General features: G+C 35.8%; 1 protein-coding gene and 1 long non-coding RNA gene across 4 annotated transcripts; one reads left to right on the top strand and one right to left on the bottom strand.

The window, feature by feature from the left end:
* The first annotated feature begins 11 nt into the window (after positions 1 to 11).
* Positions 12 to 21,064, top strand: PPWD1 (peptidylprolyl isomerase domain and WD repeat containing 1). Of its 3 annotated transcripts, none has more exons than XM_058731006.1 (11): positions 12 to 232; positions 5,178 to 5,280; positions 5,987 to 6,087; positions 6,223 to 6,343; positions 8,145 to 8,592; positions 12,310 to 12,500; positions 13,351 to 13,540; positions 16,252 to 16,433; positions 18,308 to 18,389; positions 19,528 to 19,710; positions 20,760 to 21,064. In XM_058731006.1, the coding sequence occupies exons 1-11, from the start codon at positions 37 to 39 to the stop codon at positions 20,901 to 20,903; spliced, it is 1,941 nt and encodes a 646-aa protein (XP_058586989.1). In that variant the 5' UTR covers positions 12 to 36; the 3' UTR covers positions 20,904 to 21,064. The 3 variants fall into 3 exon arrangements, with proteins under 3 accessions (XP_058586989.1, XP_058586998.1, XP_058587009.1); XM_058731015.1 differs by having other exon boundaries at positions 193 to 315; XM_058731026.1 differs by lacking the exon at positions 12 to 232 and having other exon boundaries at positions 5,229 to 5,280; positions 5,987 to 6,012; positions 6,321 to 6,343.
* On the bottom strand, positions 14,464 to 19,529 carry LOC131512478 (uncharacterized). Its single transcript, XR_009262147.1, has 2 exons — positions 18,789 to 19,529; positions 14,464 to 15,429 (listed from the first exon to the last, which is right to left on the bottom strand). It is a non-coding gene; the product is annotated as an uncharacterized LOC131512478 (long non-coding RNA).
* Positions 21,065 to 21,581: the final 517 nt, after the last annotated feature.

Genomic DNA, 21,581 nt, shown 5'->3' with positions numbered 1-21,581 from the left:
GTGTCGTGTCGCGCCTTGTTTGACAACTCTGGCAATATGGCGTCGGAAGGTGGTAGTGATTCACAGCTGAGAAGAAGAAGGCGCCGGGACACGGGGGAGCCGGAAAAAACGGAACTCGGCGAAAGAGAGCTGACAGTGGTTGTGGCTGTGGCCCAAGAGAACGAAGAGGAAAATGAAGAGCGCTGGGTTGGGCCCTTACCTGTAGAGGCGACATTGGCCAAGAAGAGGAAAGGTAGCTACAGCGATAGACACAGGGCGAGTTGGAATCTGCGTCCCCAGACTGGGAAATTTCAAACCAGACTCAAAAATCAGATGGTGTGTGCTTGCGGGGTTTTCTGCCCTCAGAACAGAGGGTCAGCTTCTGTTTTCTGGTCATTCTCTACTAGCACGTTCTCCCCGAAATAATGATTTGGGCTAAGTACAGCGTCTTTTTGCTACTATCTAACAATGTTAGTCACAGATGTGTTATAGGAACGTGTTCTAATAGATGCTAAAGCTAACATACTTACTACCTATTATGTGCTAAGCGCCTCTCATTTAACCCCTATAGCGGGCGCATTAGGTTGGAATTTCTGTCTCCGGTTTATTAAACGTCAAAGAGTCCAGTTCTCTTGAAAGCTTTTATTTCAGGAGTGCACTTAGTCTCTTGGGGCACGCGGGGACCGAGGGCGAGATGGCGGTGCCTATTTAGAATCGTAAAGAGTAGGTAAAGATCATTTTAATCCTGTCTCTTCCAATAATGAGTTTCTGACCTAAGAAAGTTACAGAAGTTTACTGGGTAACAAATTTTTCATCTAAAACCCGCGGTCTGTGGTTTTCAAACCACACGCAGGAGGTGCCAAGGCTTGAAGTATTTTCCAACTTTCGTGGAATAGTGACCAAGTTTTATTAAATAAAAAGGGTAGGGAAGGAAGTGAAGTTTTTCTTATTTTCATAAGTTCTATAAAATGTCTTCCTTGGTGTAAAACCATTAAAATACGATTTTTCTGAAAGGTCAAATCTTACTTTATCACTCTCTCTGCTTCAAACTCTTCAGTGATTTCTCATTTTAAAAACAAAGTCCAAACTCCCTATCATGGCATACAAGTTCCTTCACGATGTGATCTCTCCTTACCTCACCAGCACATTTCCATTGCTTCTGCTTCCTAACCCTGTCTTCCTTAGGCTGTACTCTAGCCATATTAAAACACTTGAGAATGGGGTATGCTCTTTTTCTTCTTTGGATGCCTGCCAGGGTATGGTGTATACCTGAAATAATTTCCCACACTCCTTTTCCGGTGGCTAACTGTTGTGCAACTTGAGCACTCATCTCCAAATATCGCCTCCTCTGGGAAGCCTGTCGTTTCTCCAGTGTGGGCTGGGTTTCTAAAGAACACTGATCATAACTCCGAGGTAATTTTGAACACCTGAGTTTACAGGTAGCTTTCAAATTTTATGTATCCAAATTTTGAAGAAGCTACTTTTTTGAACATTGTACATTGACACCCATAAAGTGTTTGGTAGCTTTCAAATTTTATGTATCCAAATTTTGAAGAAGCTACTTTTTTGAACATTGTACATTGACACCCGTAAAGTGTTATCTTTTTTACAGTTAGGTCTTTCTGTTAAATGTTTCCATAGCAACTTCTTCATTGCACTTGCTGCATTTTATAATTGTGTATTAAGTCTGTGATTGATTAATATTTGTCACCACTGCTAAGACTGTAAGCTTATAAGAGCAAAGACCATGACTGCTTTGCTCCACTGCTTTGCACGTAGCCAAGTGTTCAATAAGTATTTATTGAATGAATGAACATTACAAAGTTAATGCTCTTATAGTTGTAATAGAATATGTTTGCATATCCTTTTTTATGGAAACACAAAAAATATCAAAGTGCTGATATTAGTATTAAGAGACAAAAATCTTACAAACTTAATACAATTGAGACAGATAATTGCTCTGTCTGCAATAATTAGGTGTGAAAATGTTTATAATTAAGTAGATGCTTATTGTATTTAAGCCAGTCAATAGTGTATTCAGTTTGAAGAAAAAAACTGAAATTTATAATTTTTTAATGTTTCTTTATTTTTGAGAGAGTGGGGAGGGGCATAGAGAGATGGAGACCCAGAATCCAAAGGAGGCTCCAGGCTCTGAGCTGTCAGCAGAGAGCCTGATGTGCTTGAATGTACTCACTGTGAGATCATGACCTGAGCCAAAGTCAGATGCTTAAGTGACTGAGCCACCCAGGCACCCTGAAAAAAACTGAAATTTAAAAACATGTCTGAAATGTTAGGGGCGCCTGGATGGCTTGGTCGGTTGGGCGTTCAACTTCGGCTCAGGTAATGATCTTGCAGTTTGTGAGTTCGAGCCCTGCATCGGGCTCTGTGCTAACAGCTCAGAGCCTGGAGCCTCATTCAAATTCTGTGTCTCCTCCTCTCTCTGCCCCTCCCATGCTCATGCTCTGCCTGTCTCTATCTCTCAATAATAAATAAACATTAAAAAAAATTTTTAAATAATTAAAAATTAAAAAATAAAAACATGTATGAAATGTTAGAAAAATAATCATTGAAGATTTTGTCTAAAAAGGAGTTTGAGGCACCTGGCTGGCTCAGTCACTAGAGCATAATAAAATTTATTAATTAAAAAAAAATGTTTTTAATGTCTATTTTTGAGGCAGAGAGAGAGACAGACCAATCGTGAATGGGGGAGAGACAGAGAGAGAGGGAGACAGAATTTGAAGCAGGCTGCAGGCTCTGAGCTGTCAGCAGAGAGCCCACCGTGAGGATCGAGGTCACAAACTGCGAAATCCTGACCCAAGTGAGATCATGCCCCAAGCCGAAGTAGGATGCTTAACCGACTGAACCATTGAGGCGCCACCGCAGAAAAATTTTTTAATAAAAAGATGGGAGTGTGACATGCGTTCAGCTTTCTAGAAAAAGAGCTATCCTCTTTAACATGTTCTTTGGACGCTAGACTTTTCTATGCATTTTCAGAAAGACATTATAAATTGTTATATGACACTACCTTTAATTAACCAAATGGTTTCTCAAAGGTAGGAATTATGTGTTCCACTTCTTTATGTCCATGTGCCTTATAACCTATTTTGTTTTCAGTAAATACCTGCTCAAGTAAACTAACAAACAGCAAAAGGAATGTGTATCAGTATTATATTAGCTGCATAAAAGAAGTCCCAAAGTAAACAGTCTAGGATTGGTATGGAGGCTTCAAAGGGACCTAGGCTTTTTCCAGTTTTCTGCCCTAACATCACTAAGATATGGCCCTTGTCTTTGTCCTGAGTGGTTATTAGAATCAGTTCTCTTATCCCAGTTCCCAAGTATAGGACTGAGAAAGGGAATAATGGAATACCTTTGAAGGAGACTTCTTGACTGTCACATAACACTTACACTTCTATTTCATTGGCACATGGTCACACCTAACTCTGGAGAAGATGAGAAAGGTCGTCTTACAGCTGACTGTCATTTTGCACATATAAAGATGGTGGTTCTGTTATTAAAAATGAAGGGAAAGGAGTTCATTGGGCACACCTTTGACTCTGCTATACAATAGTTATGAAAAACTATGAAACATCTCATTGTGTTTAATGTAGGAAATTTTTTTTTTTTTATGTTTATTTCTGAGACAGAGACAGCATGAGCAGGGGAGGGACAGAGAGAGACGGAGACACAGAATCCGAAGCAGGCTCCAGGCTCTGAGCTGTCAGCACAGAGCCCGACGCGGGGCTCGAACTCACAAACTGTGAGATCATGACCTGAGCCGAAGTCACTCGCTCAACCAACTGAGCCACCCAGGCGCCCTGGAAATTTTTTTTTGAGAGAGATCATGTGTGCTTTCAGAAGGAGAGAGAGAATCCCAGGCAGGCTCCACACTCGTTGTGGAGCCCAATGTGGAGCTCAGTCCCACAACTGTGAGATCATGACCTGAGCTAAAATCAAGAGTTGGTCACTTAGCCAACTGAGCTACCCAGGCTCCGCTCTAGCAACTTTTTATAGGCATGTTTGGCCTTTGTTGGATTATTTTATTAGATACACATATAATGTCAATTTTTGCTAGTAATATGGTTCATAGCTCTTGTAACAAAATATCTCCTCAGATTAACACTTTTTCAAATGTTTTGCCCCTGGTAAAAGTTGAGAAGTCCAGGATTTTCTCAGCTCTAAAAATCTATTTAGTATTTTATCATGTTTATCTGCTTCAACCCCACTACTAGTGACCTCAAAGAGGATTAGTGTCTTAAAGATAAACACCCATAGGTGGCCACTGGTCTCTTGTTAATTATTTAAATTAGAACTAATAATTGGCTCTCCTAATGGTTAGAAAGATGGTTGTGATACTTTCATGAAACTTTTTAAGGTTTTGGTTTTGTTTTTTTTTTTCAATGTTTATTTGTTTTTGAGAGAGAGGGACAGCACAAGCGGGGGAGGGACAGAGAGAGAAAGGAAGATACAGAACCTGAAGCAGGCTCCAGGCTCTGAGCTGTCAGCTCAGAGTCCAACATGAAGCTCAAACCCACCATCCGTGAGATTATGACCTGAGACGAAGTTGGACGCTTAACCGACTGAGCCACCCAGGAACCCCAAAGTTTTTCTTTTTTAATGGAACCTGAATATTAAGCCAGAATCACTCAGTTAAGTTCTGAGGGCAGTTAAGCATCTGTGCAATACCTGAGAACCTGTCATGACTAAATAATAACAGTGCTGTTCACTACTATGAAATACATAACAGACTGGATTTTTTTTTCATTACGTGTGAATTGAGAGAAATGTAATAAGATATAGAAGGAAATAGAAAATAGAATTTTTTTTTTTGAGAGCAAGGGAGGGGCAGAAGGAGAGAAGGAGGGGCAGAGGGAGACAGAAGTGGGACTCACCCAAAGTGGGCCTCGTGTTAACCCGAAGTGGGGTTCATGTTCACCCGAAGTGGGGCATAAGCTCACCCAAAGCAGTGCTCAAGCTCACCCGAAGAGGGCTTGTGTTCCCTCGAAGCAGAGCTTAAGCTCACCTAATATGGGACTCGAACTCATGAACCGTGAGATCATGACCTGAGCCAAAGTCAGATGCTTAACGACTGAGCCACCCAGGTGCCCAACAGAAAATAGAATGTAGAAAACTTACAGAAAATGCAAAATAGTATATAGTTGCAGTTTAAAATAAATTTTTCTTTACTTTTTTTCCCTCAGTTCTAGAGTTTGAAAGAGTCTATCTTGAAAATCTCCCCAGTGCATCTATGTATGAGCGCAGTTACATGCATAGAGATGTTATCACCCATGTGGTATGCACCAAGTAAGTCTCACACATCTTTTTTTGTTTTTTTTTTCTGAAAAATTTATTTTATAAAAATGCTTCAGTTTTGAAGATGATTTGTAAAAGTATCTTTAGGATACCATGGATTTCTATTTAATGCCACCGATTCTATAATAATTTAAGTTAAATGAAGTCCTACATATTCTTTCCAATTTCCTACAAGGAATGCATTCAAGATAATATCAATACCGTAGGTATTCAGATGGTTTCTATTTTTATACACCTTAAAGGGGAGACTATTCTGTACAAAATCTTTCTAATACTTAACAAGACACCTTGGATACGATACAAAACAAATGTACATTGGTTATTTATCACCTTTTGAAGATGAGTACGTTTTCCATGTGAAAAGACTGCCTACAGGGTGATTTTATGATTAACGGGCTGTAAGGTCTACTGAAATTCCTGGTGAAATTTCTTTTTTTTTTTAATGTCAAGTCCTAGCACATCTCTGATCCTAGCTCTTGGGGTTAAAGTTAGTGCCACATCAACATTATGATATCCAGGAAAGAACTACAAAATTTGCCATTTTCAATCTACCCTCATATGGTGGTCTTTATAAAGAAAGCTTAAAATAAAAATATTTTGAAAGAGCCAAAGATTCTCAGTGAATGATTGCTTTGGGGGTACTAAATAACTCATAGATCTGCTTTACAAATTAACTTTTACAATTTTATGTATGCAGGACAGACTTTATTATTACTGCCAGTCATGATGGACATGTTAAGTTCTGGAAAAAAATAGAAGAGGGAATTGAATTTGTTAAACATTTTCGTAGTCACCTGGGTAAGAATTTCACTGTGTGTGTGTATGAGTCTTGTATTGGTTAAAGTTTGGTTTAAAATGTTTTTTTTTTTTTCTTTGAATCATGCATATCTGTTTCATTGGTATTTACTAGAATGTTTTGATTTATTTAAATAGGAGTTATTGAGAGTATTGCAGTTAGCTCTGAGGGAGCATTGTTCTGTTCTGTGGGTGATGATAAAGCAATGAAGGTGTTTGATGTAGTGAACTTTGACATGATCAATATGCTGAAGCTTGGGTGAGTCTTTTTTAAAGTATATACTTTTTAACTTAGTGAAATAATTTTTAAACTGTCACCATTTTGTAGATATTTCTAAACAGAATGTATTGCCATTGCCAGCTGTACTTTTGAATTTTGCTTAGGAAAAGTAGATAGGAATCCTTGTTATGATGCTCTTTGGAGGCTTCTGCTGTTTTTATTGTTGTTGTTAATCACAGCAGAAATTTTTAAATAGCATCATCACAAGGATTCATTATATCCATTTAACATTACTTAATAAAATAATGAGGATCCATCATGTCTAATTTGCTGGTACTTAGAATTAATCTCCTTGCTTTGCTTATTTCAGTAATATGTATTGTGTCTTATAAGGCTTATGTACATTTTGGAATTGAGGTGATTCGTTGGTAACTTTAAACTTTAAAGTATATTGATATCCACACCATGTGGTTGAACTACAGAAATGAGATGAATACTTTGTTTTAAGCATGTCTTTCTTAAGATATCATACTGAATTTATATACGTCTAAATGAATGTCACCTTGAAAATCTAGCATTGTCAAAAATAGTCCTAGGACTTGTCTTAGTTCAGACTGCCATTACAAAAGACCATAGGCTGAGTGGCTTAACCAAAGGAAATTTATTTTCTCAGAGTTCCGGAGGCTGGAAAGTGCAAGACCAGGATTCCAGTAGGGTTTGATTTGTGGCAAGGGCTCTCTTTGGGGACAGGATGTAAGGAGGAATGGTATCTTCCTCTTTCCCTTCTGTGGGATTAGGGTCCCACATTTATGACGTCATTCAACCTTAATTACCTCCTAATTATCTCCAGATCAATCACCTTGGGTAACTGCAACATATGAATGGTGGGGGGACAAGAACAACAGTTCATTACATAGCAGTACTCCTTTTGGAATTTCCTTCAAAACCAGTCGATGAGCCACTAAAGGATATTAGTCTCATTACTTATGGTCAGAACTTATTTTTTACTACAAATAGAAATATATATTGGTTATCTTGTCTTATTCCCTGCTTTGTTTACCTACACTTTAGCTGTTTTTACAAATTAAATCTATTCTTAAATGTTGGGGATATTATTTAAGTTTTGGTAGGGATATTATTTAAGTTTTGGTAGAAATTCTAAAAGAAGAGTTCCAGAAGTTTTGAGCATCAGCACCAACATTGGAATAACTGTAACTTCTTTAACTGACTGCTTAGAAGGAGACAACACTCATTTGAGTGTGTAAGTTTGGTATTTTGGTTAAATCTGTCCCAGGTTAAATCTGTCCCAGTTCTTTTGTACTTTGTTTATCAGGTAGCATGTTCAAACTTTATAGTTGTAAGATTAAGTCACTAATAATGAAAATGTGATATCAAAATGTTTTCCTTTTGATCATAGTCATAACTAAAATATTTTGATTTTAAACATTTCAAGAATGAGTTTATCAAGTATACTGTTAGATATGAACCTATTTAAAAATAAGTTAAAAATAGACTGAGACCTAGAGATCCAAAAGGCAATGCCCTGGAATATTTTAAGGCCCTGGTCTGATTAGGTTTTCTTACCTATCCAAGAGAAGTAAATGATCTGCTGTAGGAAGTTTTCTATGTGGTCTGATAAATCCTCAGAAGTTATTACCATTAGATTAATGAGGTCAGAAAGGGAAAACTAGTTGTTCCTCCCCAGTTTCTATTTCTGCTACTTTAGAGCAAGGAATCCGAAACTAACTAAATCATTGGCCAGGACATTGTTCTGGTGGTGAGAGTGGATAACGATGCTTACTTGTTGTATTAACTTCTTTTTTCCCCCTCACTATTTTAGCTATTTTCCTGGACAATGTGAGTGGATCTATTGCCCAGGGGATGCCATATCTTCAGTTGCTGCTTCTGAGAAGAGCACAGGAAAAATTTTCATTTATGATGGTCGAGGAGATAACCAGCCGCTTCATATTTTTGACAAGCTCCATACATCACCTCTTACTCAGATACGGCTGAATGCAGTTTATAAAGCAATAGTGTCTTCTGATAAATCTGGAATGATTGAATACTGGACTGGGCCTCCTCATGAATATAAGTTCCCCAAAAATGTGAACTGGGAATATAAAACTGACACCGATTTGTATGAGTTTGCCAAGTGCAAGGCTTATCCAACCAGCATATGTTTTTCACCTGATGGGAAGAAAATAGCTACTATTGGTTCTGATAGAAAAGTTAGAATTTTCAGATTTTTAACTGGAAAACTCATGAGAGTCTTTGATGAATCACTAAGTGTAAGTGCAATATAAGTTTAATGGGAATTTTCTTTTCTGAGTGTCTTTATTTTGTGCAATTCCTAAAAGATATTTTTTCTGGATATAGATATTTACATTGATGGTTATTTTCTCTTAGCACATTGAAGATATTATTGATCTGTCTGCTCTCTTGCAGTGTTCTTCAAAACTCTTTTCCCAGGGTTTATGATGTGATATCTTCTGAGCCAATCATCCTTCTTTTGTGTGGCTTTTACTCTGTTCACTCCTGCCTATTCATATGACTACTCCCAAATTGATTTCTCCATTTTACTATTGTGAACACACATGGTGCCATTTGTTTTGTTTTGTTTTGCTGTCTTCATGAATGGCACCAATATCCATTTACTTGCATAAGCCACAAACCTGCGTCATCCTTAACTTCTTAACTCTTTTTCCTTACCCTCTATTTAATTCATCATGAATCCTGTCAATTTTAGTTTCTAAATATGCTTAAAATCTATCCCTTTCTTTTCAGCATAGCTGTCACTACCCTAGCTCATGATCTTTTGCCTGGACTGTCTCATGGCCTACTGCCTATATTCGGGCTTCCTCCTAATCAGTTATCCACACTGCATCCAGAGCAAATTTTTTAAGTGCATATTTGATCATTTCATTCTTTGAACCTTTTAGTGACTTCTTATTGTTCTTTGGATCAAGACCGAAGTCACAGCCTGCCTTATTGTGGCCTTTGCCCACCACTCTAGCCTACTGTCACTCACTTTTCTATCTGCCTCTTAACACTAGCCATTTACGCCTTATTTCAGTTTCTTGAACATGTCTTCCACCACAGGGTCTTTGCTTATGCTGTTCCTGCTGCCTGGTGTCACCCCTCCTCCGTTCTTTCCATTACCTGTTGAACTTAAGCTTCAAATCTCATTTAAGGAGTCACTTCCTGTGGGAATTCACTATTTGTCTAACCTAGGACAACTTTTTTTTTATGTGACTCAATATCACTCTGTTTATTTTCTCTTAGACCATTTGGCTTGCTCTTATTTTTGGTTACTACATATCAACCCCTAGTAGACTAAACTCTGTGTGATCTATGCTCCCTTATCTGTTTTGGCTCATGTTTGTATCTCCAGCACTAACAACAATACGTGACACATAATTACTGCTAACAAGAATTTGTTAAAGCATGAAGTTGTAGAATAAGACTTTCTATCCATGCAAAGTTAACAGTTTTTTGTGGAAATTGGGTCTGATCACCTGTTTCCCTCAAGTGTTCTCTAACTGCTAATGGTATGTTGAATCCTCTGAGAGTCTGTGGGTTGAACCTTCTTCATAGCAGTACTGTTTATTGTATAATAATTCTACATTGTTGGTAGTAACCAGTTTAGATTCCTTGCATTAAGGTCTTAAATTCTGTTACTCTTCTTAGTGACACTCTTGTTTGGTGGCAAGTGGCTTTAAGTTGGGTGGATTATCTACCTGAAGTAATATGAATCCAGATACATGTGAAGATCTGGTTGTTAGAGCATCCTCCTGACTCATTTTCCTTTTGGAAGAGAACAGCTTTCCACTCTACTTTGAAGAATAGGAGAAAACTGTGATGTTTTCTTCATTAATGGCAGCTGGTAACTAGATATTAGTTCAACTTAAATATAACTTAAAGGCCTTTTACCAACTTGCAGCTCTCTGAAGATTCCTCAGCAAAAGAAATATTTAAGAACACAGTCTCTGGATATTAATTTCTTAACACGAATACTCTGTTTCTTCATTATTGACTTCAACAAGTGTTGAGGGCTGAAATAAGATGAGGTCAGTAGTAAAGCTTATGACAGAAGTGAGATTCAAAATGAGAAATTGTCCAAACAACAACAACAACAACAAATAAAACAAATGCCGAGTAAATTAATTAGAATGATAGTGGGTAGTAAATCAGTGGAATCTCACAGTTAATGAGATATGCATATGGTTACACAGTTGTGTATCACAGAGGCCCTGCTATTAAGGCTAGAATACTGTAAAAAGATACTGCTGTATTTATCAGGTTGGATTAACATTTATGAAATACTTGCACGCAGGCAGACAACCGTCTACAAACTTTAAGTCATGAAAATGAATCTAATCTAGTAAAATAATCAGGGGTCCCTCTCTATAAAAATGCTAGGCTATTTCTAGCATATGAATAAACAAGTAGTCTCAGAGACTGGAGATAAGAAAACCTAATGACCAACAGGCTTTTTTTCTGTCCTGTAAGACCCTTGCTTCATGTTGTTCCCTAACGCATATACCTCCTTTTGTTTTTATGGAGTTGTGTACATTGTTGTTCTTTCCATATCTAGAAAAATGGGATTTCCAGTTAACACAAGCATGAAAATAAGTAGACTGGACATAAGCTTGGCTTCTTTTTATCTCCAGTGGAGACCTGCTGTTGAATTCTGCTGTTTGATTCCCTAAATGTCTGGAAACCTGAAAGATCTTAATGGGGGAGAAGCTTATAGTGTGATAATACATAGTAATTGAGATGTGACCTTATCTGAAAATTGTGTTAAATATCTGAAGAAAAGAAAACCAAATAAGCTACAGAGCATTTATAAAAATATTCATCTACCGTAAATGACATTTACCTAATGATAATCTGTGTTGGGTTCTCTATAAAAATAACTTGAAACATTTTCTAAAATATCATGAAATTGTTATAAATTAGTGAAATAATAAGAGTTCATTCAATAAAAATTGAGTGCTTGTTATATCATGTCAGGTCCATGATCCTTTTACAGGGACCTTACACTCTGTAGTTACAGTGTACAGTGTAGTAGCCACTAGCCACATGTTGCTGTTGAGCGCTTGAAATGTGGCTAGTCCAAATTGAGACAGGATGAAATTATAAAATACAGGATTTCAAATACTTAATATAAAAAAAATAGAATATAATTTATCTCAAATTTTTTTAAGATTGTATTTTAAGTAACCTCTGTACCCATCATGGGGCTCAAACCTACAACCCTGAGATCAAGAGACACATGTTCCACAGACTGAGCCAGCCAGGTGCTTCTATCTCAATTTTTAAGTATTGAGTAAAGTTTAAATGATTGTATTTTGGATATATGGGGGATAAAACCTTATTGAGACTAATTTCACCTGTTTCTTTTACTTTAAGTAGCTACTAGGTAATTTAAAATTACATGCTTGGTTTGCATTATCTTCCTATTGGAAAGTACTAGTTTGTGGCATTTATTTATTTATTTATTTATTTATGAGAGAGCACAGGGGAGGGGCGGGGGGGGGGGAAGAGAGAGAGAGAGAGAGAGAGAGAGAGAGAGAGAGAGAGAGAATCTTAGGAAGGCTCCACACCCAGCATGGAGCCCTACATGGAGCCAGATGTGGAGCTCAATCTCCTAACTATGAGATCATAACCTGAGCTGAAATCAAGAGTCGGACGCTTACCCAACTGAGCCACCCAGGTGTCCCCAGTCTGTGGCTTATAAAAGGCAGCAGATACCTTTTTTCTGTACAGAAGACAGTAGTTCTATTAACTGTTTTTTTTTTTTTATTAAGAAGAAGCAGTTAGTGTAAATACTATTATTTTACGATTGAACTTACTAATGTCTTTTTATTTCCTGCGTATGGAATTTAGAATCCTCTTTAAGGTAACCTATAAGTACACAAATTTTCAGTGGCTCTTAATGTGTACTGTGCTTCTATTTAAATTCTCATTCCCTTTATCACATAGCTTTTTTGTTTACTCCCTAGATGTTTACTGAACTGCAGCAGATGAGGCAACAGCTACCCGACATGGAATTTGGCCGACGAATGGCTGTTGAACGTGAGTTGGAGAAGGTGGATGCAGTAAGATTAATTAACATAGTCTTTGATGAAACTGGACACTTCGTGCTATATGGAACGATGCTAGGCATTAAAGTTATAAATGTAGAAACAAACCGGTAAGCTTTAATAAGATGTTTTTTAAAAGTGCATTCATTTATGGGGGACTATTTCCTCTTTCAGGGAAACAAAGGGAGTTTTGTTTGTTCCAAGACAAGTGGAATGGTCCCAAATGTCTAAACTTAACCAAATGTTTTGACTGGATTTTTTGTGGTCTTTTGGTTGTTTATAATCTTATGTAAAAAGTTTCCACTCATGTTTGTAAAAGAAATGGAAAAAAAGATATGCATAGTTTCAAGGTTGTTTTTTTGTTTTGTTTTTTTAACAAGTTTCAATCTCTCTTTTGCTTATTGATTTAAATTAGCCTGGTTCATATTAAATGTTGCCAAATATTTTAACCACAGAATTCAGCATTACATCCTGCTAGACATAAAATCAGAAGTTAAAATGCATGAAACCACAATAAGCCTTTTGTGCAAACAGTCCATTTGGTTTTAGTACAAAATAGCTACAATCAGATACTAACACTGAATGTAAATGAAAAGAACTTAAAAGTATATTTTAAAGAGAAAAAAAATGTAGGTCTGTACATTCTCACATAGAAACAAATTTATATTGTAGTTCTTCACAGTATAGAATCTGTGAAGGCTTGCAAAAAAGATTAAGATAATAGGGATAGGTTAAAATTATGCATGAATGATTGTGTTTTGTTTTTTTTTAACCAGAAAATTCCATCCAATTTAAAATAACTCTTTCTGGGGAAGGGGGTAGAGAAACACTTTTTAAAAAACTTTTAGTAATTATTTTACACAAAGGTAAAGGATAATTGATTTCTAGATTTTATCTATAAAATTTTTATAATTGGAATTAATCGTGGTATTTTACTGTATAAAACGTTGTATTTTCCAGGTGTGTGCGAATCTTAGGCAAGCAGGAAAATATTAGAGTGATGCAGTTGGCTCTGTTCCAGGGAATAGCCAAAAAACATCGTGCTGCAACTACTATAGAAATGAAAGCTTCTGAAAATCCCGTTCTTCAAAATATTCAAGCTGACCCAACAATAGTTTGTACATCTTTTAAAAAGAATAGATTTTACATGGTATGCGGAAATACTAGGAAATAGGCCTTAATTCTTCCAGTTTGATTGGAGATTTATTTTCTTAGGTTGTGCTTTCAACTGAAGAGAATGTTGGCAATAATAGCATGCTTTCTAAACAATCAGAATACCATCTTAAAACATTAATATTGCATAATTTTTAACTAGGACTCGATTTTGTACTGATTTCCCTCCTGTTTTGAAAAATCTTCGACCTGGCTTCTACAACTATTTATGTTGTCTAAGATGTAAGGAAGTAAGTGGTTATGGTAATAATTGCATCCAAAATAGCTTTTGCTATGGGGTTTTAAAAGTTCTAAAAAAGATTATTTTTCATCTTTTGTTCTTAATTTATCTTCCCTGAACTTGCACACTTGCTTCTCTAAGCACATTTCTTTTTTTACAAAACTTTTAACTCTCTTGTAATGGTGCTACCTTGAAAGTTTATATTCCTGACAATTTTTTTTTCCCTAGAGAACTACAAGTACTTTACATGTTAACTAAGACTGGGCTCAGAATCAAACTGTCTAAACTATCTAGGAGTAGCCGTGTCCTAACTGTTGAACCAAGCAGAAAAATCTAAAGTGTAGAGACCTCTGCCCTACCATTCTGTCCTTCACACTGCAGTCAGAGACTGAGTCCCAAATTTGGTTATTTGCCTAAAATCCTTTAATGGCTCCTCAACTATCTATATTAGTTGGCTCTTCTACCTGTCTTTCTTCATTTTTAGTTCATTTGCTACTCTGACTGAACTTGATCCTGTTTGCAATAGCTGAGTGTTGTTTTTTTACCTCAAGGCATTTACACAGGCTGTTCCTTCTGCCAATCACATACCTGTCCCCAGTTCCTACTTATATCAGTTCCTACTTGGAAACCTTCTCTTGACATCAAGTCTGAGTTACATCTGCCTGGTTGTGCTCTATGTGTCACAGTTTTTGGAATAGTTTACTTTCTTTTTTTTTTTTTTTTTTTAAATATCTGTAATACTGTCATCGCCTCCTTAAGGTAATATAAAATCCTCAAACACAGGGCATTATATTTTCTTCACTGTTCACAGGCTTGTTAAAGTGTGTGGCTCATTCTAGTATACTGATTCTTTTCATCTGATATCTTGTAAGTAGCTGTGATGCTATTCAGGTTGCCAGCATTTGATTAATGTAGGAAATAGCAGTTCATCCCAAACAAGCTTTTAACCAAAAAATGGATACATTCTTTTAAGATGAAAATTTTATTTAGAACTTTCAAAGTCATTGCTACAAAAAATAATATTGGTTAAAGGGAAATAGTTTTTCTTGGTTTTACCTGTAATTTAACTGTTTTGAAGGTAAAAGCTAACTCTTGATATACACTAAAAACATACTAATTTTCTATCCTCTTTATCAAAAAACTAATAAATTATTCTCTTCCCCTAAAGTTTACTTTTATGTTGATTAAATCACATGTGTTGTTAACATTGAAGAAAAAAAGTTACTATGCATCTTTATACAGCTAACACGTTCATAAAATTATCTTTCATTTTATTAGACATACATATTCGTAAGCAAAAGTAGAATGGTACATACATATATGTAAATTTTTTTATCTCTTTTCAAATCAATATCAAAATATGACAAAATATGAACTTTGGTAGTTCAATATGTGAGCTAAATTAAAATACCTATTTAAAAATTCATATAAATCAACCATACAACTGATAATGTCATTCCTTTGAAAAATGGAGAATAAGATGATAAGTCAACAACATCCTAGCTTGGTTGTTTCTTTATTTGGAATTTATCCAAGTAGATCTGGAATGACATTAGGCAAGACAGGGCCTGGGGCACTGGCTTTACTTTCCTGGAACTCAGTTGATAATTAGGTAGAGCTTCCTCTGGAGAAAAGATTTCTACTTCCTGAAAGTCAAGTTAAAAAAAAAAAAGGGCTCAGAGGAGTCCAAAGTTTTAACAACTGAAAGATTTCTCTCAATTTTCCCTATTCCCTGAGGTATCCTGAAATTTCTGTAACTTCACTCAAAATTTACATTCTTTCTTCCAAGCTTCAGGGTTTAGATAGAACAGATGGGGGCTTTGCAGGAAAAAAAAAACTAGCCAAGATGCATTACTGATTCATCTTTGAATCCTCAACCTGCCTAGCACCAGGTTCTGTTCATTATAACAACAATTATTAATATGTATATAGTGCCTTTTACATATTAGGCACTATTCTCCAAGCATTTTATATCCCTTCATTGAATCTTCACAATAGGTACGATTTTGAGGTAGTTATCCCCATTTATGAATGAGGAAATGGAAGAAATGAATTTATTTTGCCAAAATCATGTAACTAGTAAGTAGCAGAATGGAATTCAAACCCAGGCAATCTAAATAGTGAAAAGTAAGCACTGGTTGACAGGTTAGAACATACTAGCGGGCAGAGGCAGAAAACTACATCAAATAAAAGTGCATCTTGTTCAGTGTGCACCCAAAAAGAAATTAAATCCCATTTGAAACCATACACCTTCACTGTATGGATTGTTGTCATGTTAGGCAAGTGTAAAAATAATTTAACTGTATTACACATCCTGTGATAGGAAGTGATTGCTGCAGTAAGGACTTATTCTGATGTGAATTCTTACTTTGCTCAAATACCATAGATAGAAATGAAATTTTACTGTTGATAACATTTTAACCAGATGAAAAATTTAATTCATTCACTCTCTTTAATTTTCCTCTGAGTTTACCAAACGAGAACCAGAAGATACAAAAAGTGCAGATTCTGACAGAGATGTTTTTAATGAGAAACCTTCTAAAGAAGAAGTCATGGCAGCTACTCAAGCTGAAGGACCTAAACGTGTTTCAGATAGTGCCATTATCCACACAAGCATGGGAGACATTCATATCAAACTTTTTCCTGTTGAGTATGTACTGTCTTTTGTCTGAAATGAACATCAATGTAAATGTGTTTATTGGAAGAAACTGTGCAACTTAAAATTGCTATTTCAACTTGAGGAATTTTATTTTTTATTTAAAAAAATTTTTTTAATGTTTTTATTCATTTTTTGAGAGACAGAGACAGACCATGAGTGGGAGAAGGACAGAAAGAGAGAGGGAGACACAGAATTTGAAGTAGGTGGGGCTCGAACCCATGAACCATGAGATCATGATCTGAGCCAAAGTCGGCCACTTAACCGACTGAGCCACCCAGGCGCCCCTCAACTTGAGGAATTTTAAAGAACTGAAGGGTTTGAAAAGAATGTCTGTCTTTAGCTTTCTGATAACTGTTCCTCTAGAAAATGGGGATATTTTATATATATATATATATATATATATATATATATATATATGTAGGTATATATATATATTTTATATATATATATATGTATACATACACACACACACATACTTCACACGTTTATTATTATGCATACAAAACAAATGGCTATGAAAGTGCTGAATGTAAACTATAAAGTGGTTTATAAATGGATATTAACATCAACTGTGCATCCCAACTATATTTTGTGGCTCATTTGTTATAACTGGCTTTACCCTCAAAGCAAATCTTTAAGGGGAGGATAATTCCTTTTCCTCCTTACATTTCTTAGACCTCCACTACTACTTCTTTAGTTCTTTCTATAGGTTTTGAAAATTCCAACAAGGGGCATCTGAGTGGCTCGTTCAATTGAGTGTTCAACTCGATTTTCAATCAGGTCATGATCCCCGCTCAGGTCATGATCCCAGAATCATGGGATTGAGCCCCATGTTGGGCTCTGCACTGCCTAAGATTCTCTGTCTCTTCCTCTACCCCTCTCCCCTGCTTGTGCTCTCTCTAATATAAATAAATAAATACATACATACATACATACATAATTGATCAATCAATCCAACAAAAAATGTACTGAAAAAAGCAGAAAGGAATTCTGGACAGTTTAAAAGTTTGCAAGATGAACATGCAATGCCAAATCCAATAGAATATCTTTGGCTATTCTTGATCCAAAGAGTGACATCTTTGGGGCGCCTGGGTGACTCAGTCACTTGAGCATCCAACTGTTGATTTTGGCTCAGGTCATGATCCCAGGGTCATGGGGGTGAGCCCCGCGTCAGGCTCCTTGCTGAATGTGGAGCCTGCTTGGAATTCTCTCTCCCTCTGCCCCTCTCCACTTCTGTCTGTCTCCAAAAAAATGAAAACGAAAAACAGAGTGACATCTTTTACAACCCCTTTTACTTCAAAGTACTTCTTTATTTTGTATATGAGTGTTTTAAATGTTTTAAATGCTGTAACATGAGATTAAATCATCACATGAGATTAGTTAACATTTAGAAAGCTTCATACTTTTGAGTGTGTGATTGTCATTTCAAGTTGATTAGATTTAGGAGATACCATTTGAGAGAGAGCAGGTCCTTGGTTAGGCAGTGTGTCAGTGTACCATAACATTGTTTTTATAAGAAAATTATCTTTCCCAAGAACTGAACCTACTATATGCAGTGAATATACATATCTTACGGTTCTGTAGCTGTACTTTTTTTAACTGCTAAATGACTTTGAAATTTAAATACTGTCAAACTCAAATATAATAAGCATTCTTTATCTAAAGATAATATATTAAACAATATTAATATACTGTGGCTTATGTGATCTTTCATCTCTTCTGTCCTGAGATGAGAAGAGGTTATGGAAAAAGACTGTCCTGAAACATTCAGAAGGTATTGCAGGTATCAGTAGAAAGCAGAACTGCAAAGAAAACTATATTAAGATGCTCTGAATGGATTTCATATTTTTAACATATCTTACTAGGTGCCCTAAGACAGTGGAAAACTTCTGTGTTCATAGCAGAAACGGCTATTATAATGGGCATACATTTCACCGTATAATTAAGGTAAGTTATACAAAATTTATATGACTTCAGGAATAGTGTGTTTTGCATAACCAGAGGTTTAAACATAAGGAATCTTCCTGTCTCACAATTATCAGTTTATTAAAAAGGAATAGGAAAAATAGGACTTTCTAAGCCAAAAGAAGAATGGATAGTCATGAATATCAGATCTGGAATAAATGCAGGAACAGTAACATGGTACCTTTTTAGAAACACTGCACCAGTATTTTGTCAGCAGCTAAACCCAAGGGTCAGACACAGAGTAAAGGGCATGCTGAGATAAAACCAATAGTTAAAGTTACTCATACCTAGTGACTAAATAAGGTCTAGATCTAGAAAATAAGATTTTAAATAATAGAAAAGACATCATGCTACTTAATCTTTGAGAACCACCATTAATACCTGAAGAGCAGAACGAACTTGTCCCAGGATTTTGTTGAGCATTGTTCCATAAAATGGATGGGGCAGTAGTGTAGTTCTTGGTTACTGATAGGTTCAGAAATGGCAGGAGAAATGACAGGAGGAATAATCAGATTTGGGGGGTTCTGAAAGAATTAGAAAAATGACTCAGCAGGCAATCCAGAATTTTAGGGAAAGGGAAGAGAGAAGAGTGGGGCAATTATATAAAACCTTATACACTCTACAGATCTAAAACTTATTTACAATATTAATTGGTTTTAATTGCATTATTGGGAAAGATAGTACATGACTATTCATGAGGAGACCTTTGCAGTTTTGTTTCAGTAAGTGAAATAAGGTTGTGTTTAAGCAGTGGAAATACATCATCTAAAGTATAACTTACTAAGGTTTTAATAAAATCACTTGATAGAGTGACTATTAAGAAAAGGGGTGCCTGCATGGCTCAGTCAGTTAAAAACATCCAACTCTTGATTTTGGCTCAGGTCATGAGCTCACACTTCATGGATTGGAGCCCCACATCAGGCTCTGTGCTGACGGTGTGGAGCCTGTTTGGGATCTCCCTCTCTCTCTGCCCCTCCCCCACTGGTGCATTCTCTCTCAAACTTAAAAAAAAAAAAAAAAAAAGATTTTACTGAACATAAAACACACTTAAACATAAAATTCCAAAACGTACATATAGAAAAGTACAGTGTAACATGTTTTTTGTATACTTCCTCTTAAGGGCTTCATGATTCAAACAGGAGATCCAACAGGTACTGGTATGGGAGGAGAAAGCATATGGGGAGGAGAATTTGAAGATGAGTTTCATTCAACATTACGACATGACAGACCATATACACTCAGCATGGCCAATGCTGGATCAAATACTAACGGATCCCAGTTTTTTATAACAGTAGTACCAACGGTAAGTAGAACAGCATTGTCTATAAGCTGTCATATAAACTGTAAGTTGTCATAGGTTATGATCTAAGAATGAATTCAGTAAAAGAGAGCTGCATTATTCTCTACTATTATTTATTTCTGCCAGCATATAAAAAATGAAACCGTTTAGATGAGAAAATGTAAAATTACCTAACAAATCAGATTTTGCTTTGTAAAACAATACTTGCATAACTCAGGACTCTGGAGTTTAAGTCACCTTGCCACTACTGATTGTACAATAGAAAACAAATTATTCCACTTCTGGGCCTGTTTCCTTTAGAATGGGGGGGGGATTAGAGTATATTAATTCTCAAATTTTTTAAGACATTTTTTCTATATTTTAACATCTCTGATATCAGAATGCAACTTATATTGCAACATTGTAGATCTGACGACATACAGTATAAGAATATTGAGCTCTATTGCTGTGCAGTTACACAAAATTATAAAAATTATTATACTTTAGTTTTTGGAATTAAGCACCACATAATGAAGAAAAATATAACTACTACCCATCAGGCACAAAGTAATATTCACAATACTTCTAGTATCACTATACCCAGTTTTAAAAAACAGATGACTATACAAACAGTGCGACATGATCAACTTGCCACAGGTCAAGTAAGTAGCAGAGCGAACATTTGAGTTCCCATCTCTCTACTACAAAAGCACATGCTACTTAAACAATTCCAAACAATTCCTGCCTCTTTTGCAGGTCTGATTCCTACAGAGAACTTTTAAAGCCTTAGCCAGTATTGTTTAAGCCATGCAAAGAAACTTACCTTTAGCAAACATCTTTCAGGTCCGTTTGGTCTGAAAGATGCAGCTAATTAAACATTATATTATGCTGTTATATTTTTTCAGATAAACATGGAAATCACTCTTAAAAGCTGCTAGATGAAATTAACTGTATATATTTTTATTAAATTAAAAATGAAGCATAAGTTTAAATTCTCTGTAATTTTCTTACCCAGAGGGTGTAATTTAAGAAATCTGGGTTTACCAAGATTTTCCGTTTCTCCTTCAATGCAGCCTTGGCTTGATAATAAGCACACAGTGTTTGGACGAGTGACTAAAGGAATGGAAGTTGTACAGAGGATCTCCAATGTCAAAGTCAATCCCAAAACAGATAAGCCCTATGAGGATGTCAGCATCATAAATATTACTGTCAAGTAAAATAAGGTTTGTTTCATTGTATGTGTAAATAGAAATACATGCATATTAAAAACAGGGTTATTTTACACAAGAAGCTCTTAGAACTTGCTGAACATCCAAATCATGTTTCAAGTATGCAATATTATGTTTTTATATTTTTCATTAAAGGACCTTTTTCAAAACCCTGCCTTTCATTTTTCTCACAATATTTCTTATCCTAGGAGGTGATAAACTGAAATTGGACTAAATTTGGGCAAATTGCACTCGTATGTAATTTCTCATGAGACTCAAAAACCATATTAAATAGTTGTATGCATTAATATATATTACTATATTAATATATTAATATATGCCACATAATCTGCCCTCATGTTTCTTTAGATCCACTAAGAAAGGGTATCAGAATCTGATAGTAATATACCACTTCCTTTCTTTTCTTAGGTTTGTGTTTCATGCCAAATAGTTTTGCCTTTTAATCATTGTTAAAAATAGTAAGCAGGGGTAAGTAAAACTTCAGTAAATAAATAAGAAGTAGTTTATTAAAGATTTAGAAATAACTTATCCTCTAGTTGCAATGTTAAGTCACATTTAAATGAGTATTATAGCTAGTATTTAAATTTAAGAATCTGAATAAATGAATATTAGTCCTTGGTTTTATATGCAGGTTCACTTATTATTCACACATTATTTTCCTAATGT

The sequence above is a fragment of the Neofelis nebulosa genome, chromosome 1, assembly GCF_028018385.1.
Source record: "Neofelis nebulosa isolate mNeoNeb1 chromosome 1, mNeoNeb1.pri, whole genome shotgun sequence".
NCBI classification, from domain to species: Eukaryota; Metazoa; Chordata; class Mammalia; order Carnivora; family Felidae; genus Neofelis; species Neofelis nebulosa.
This window is presented reverse-complemented; position numbering and strand designations above follow the sequence as displayed.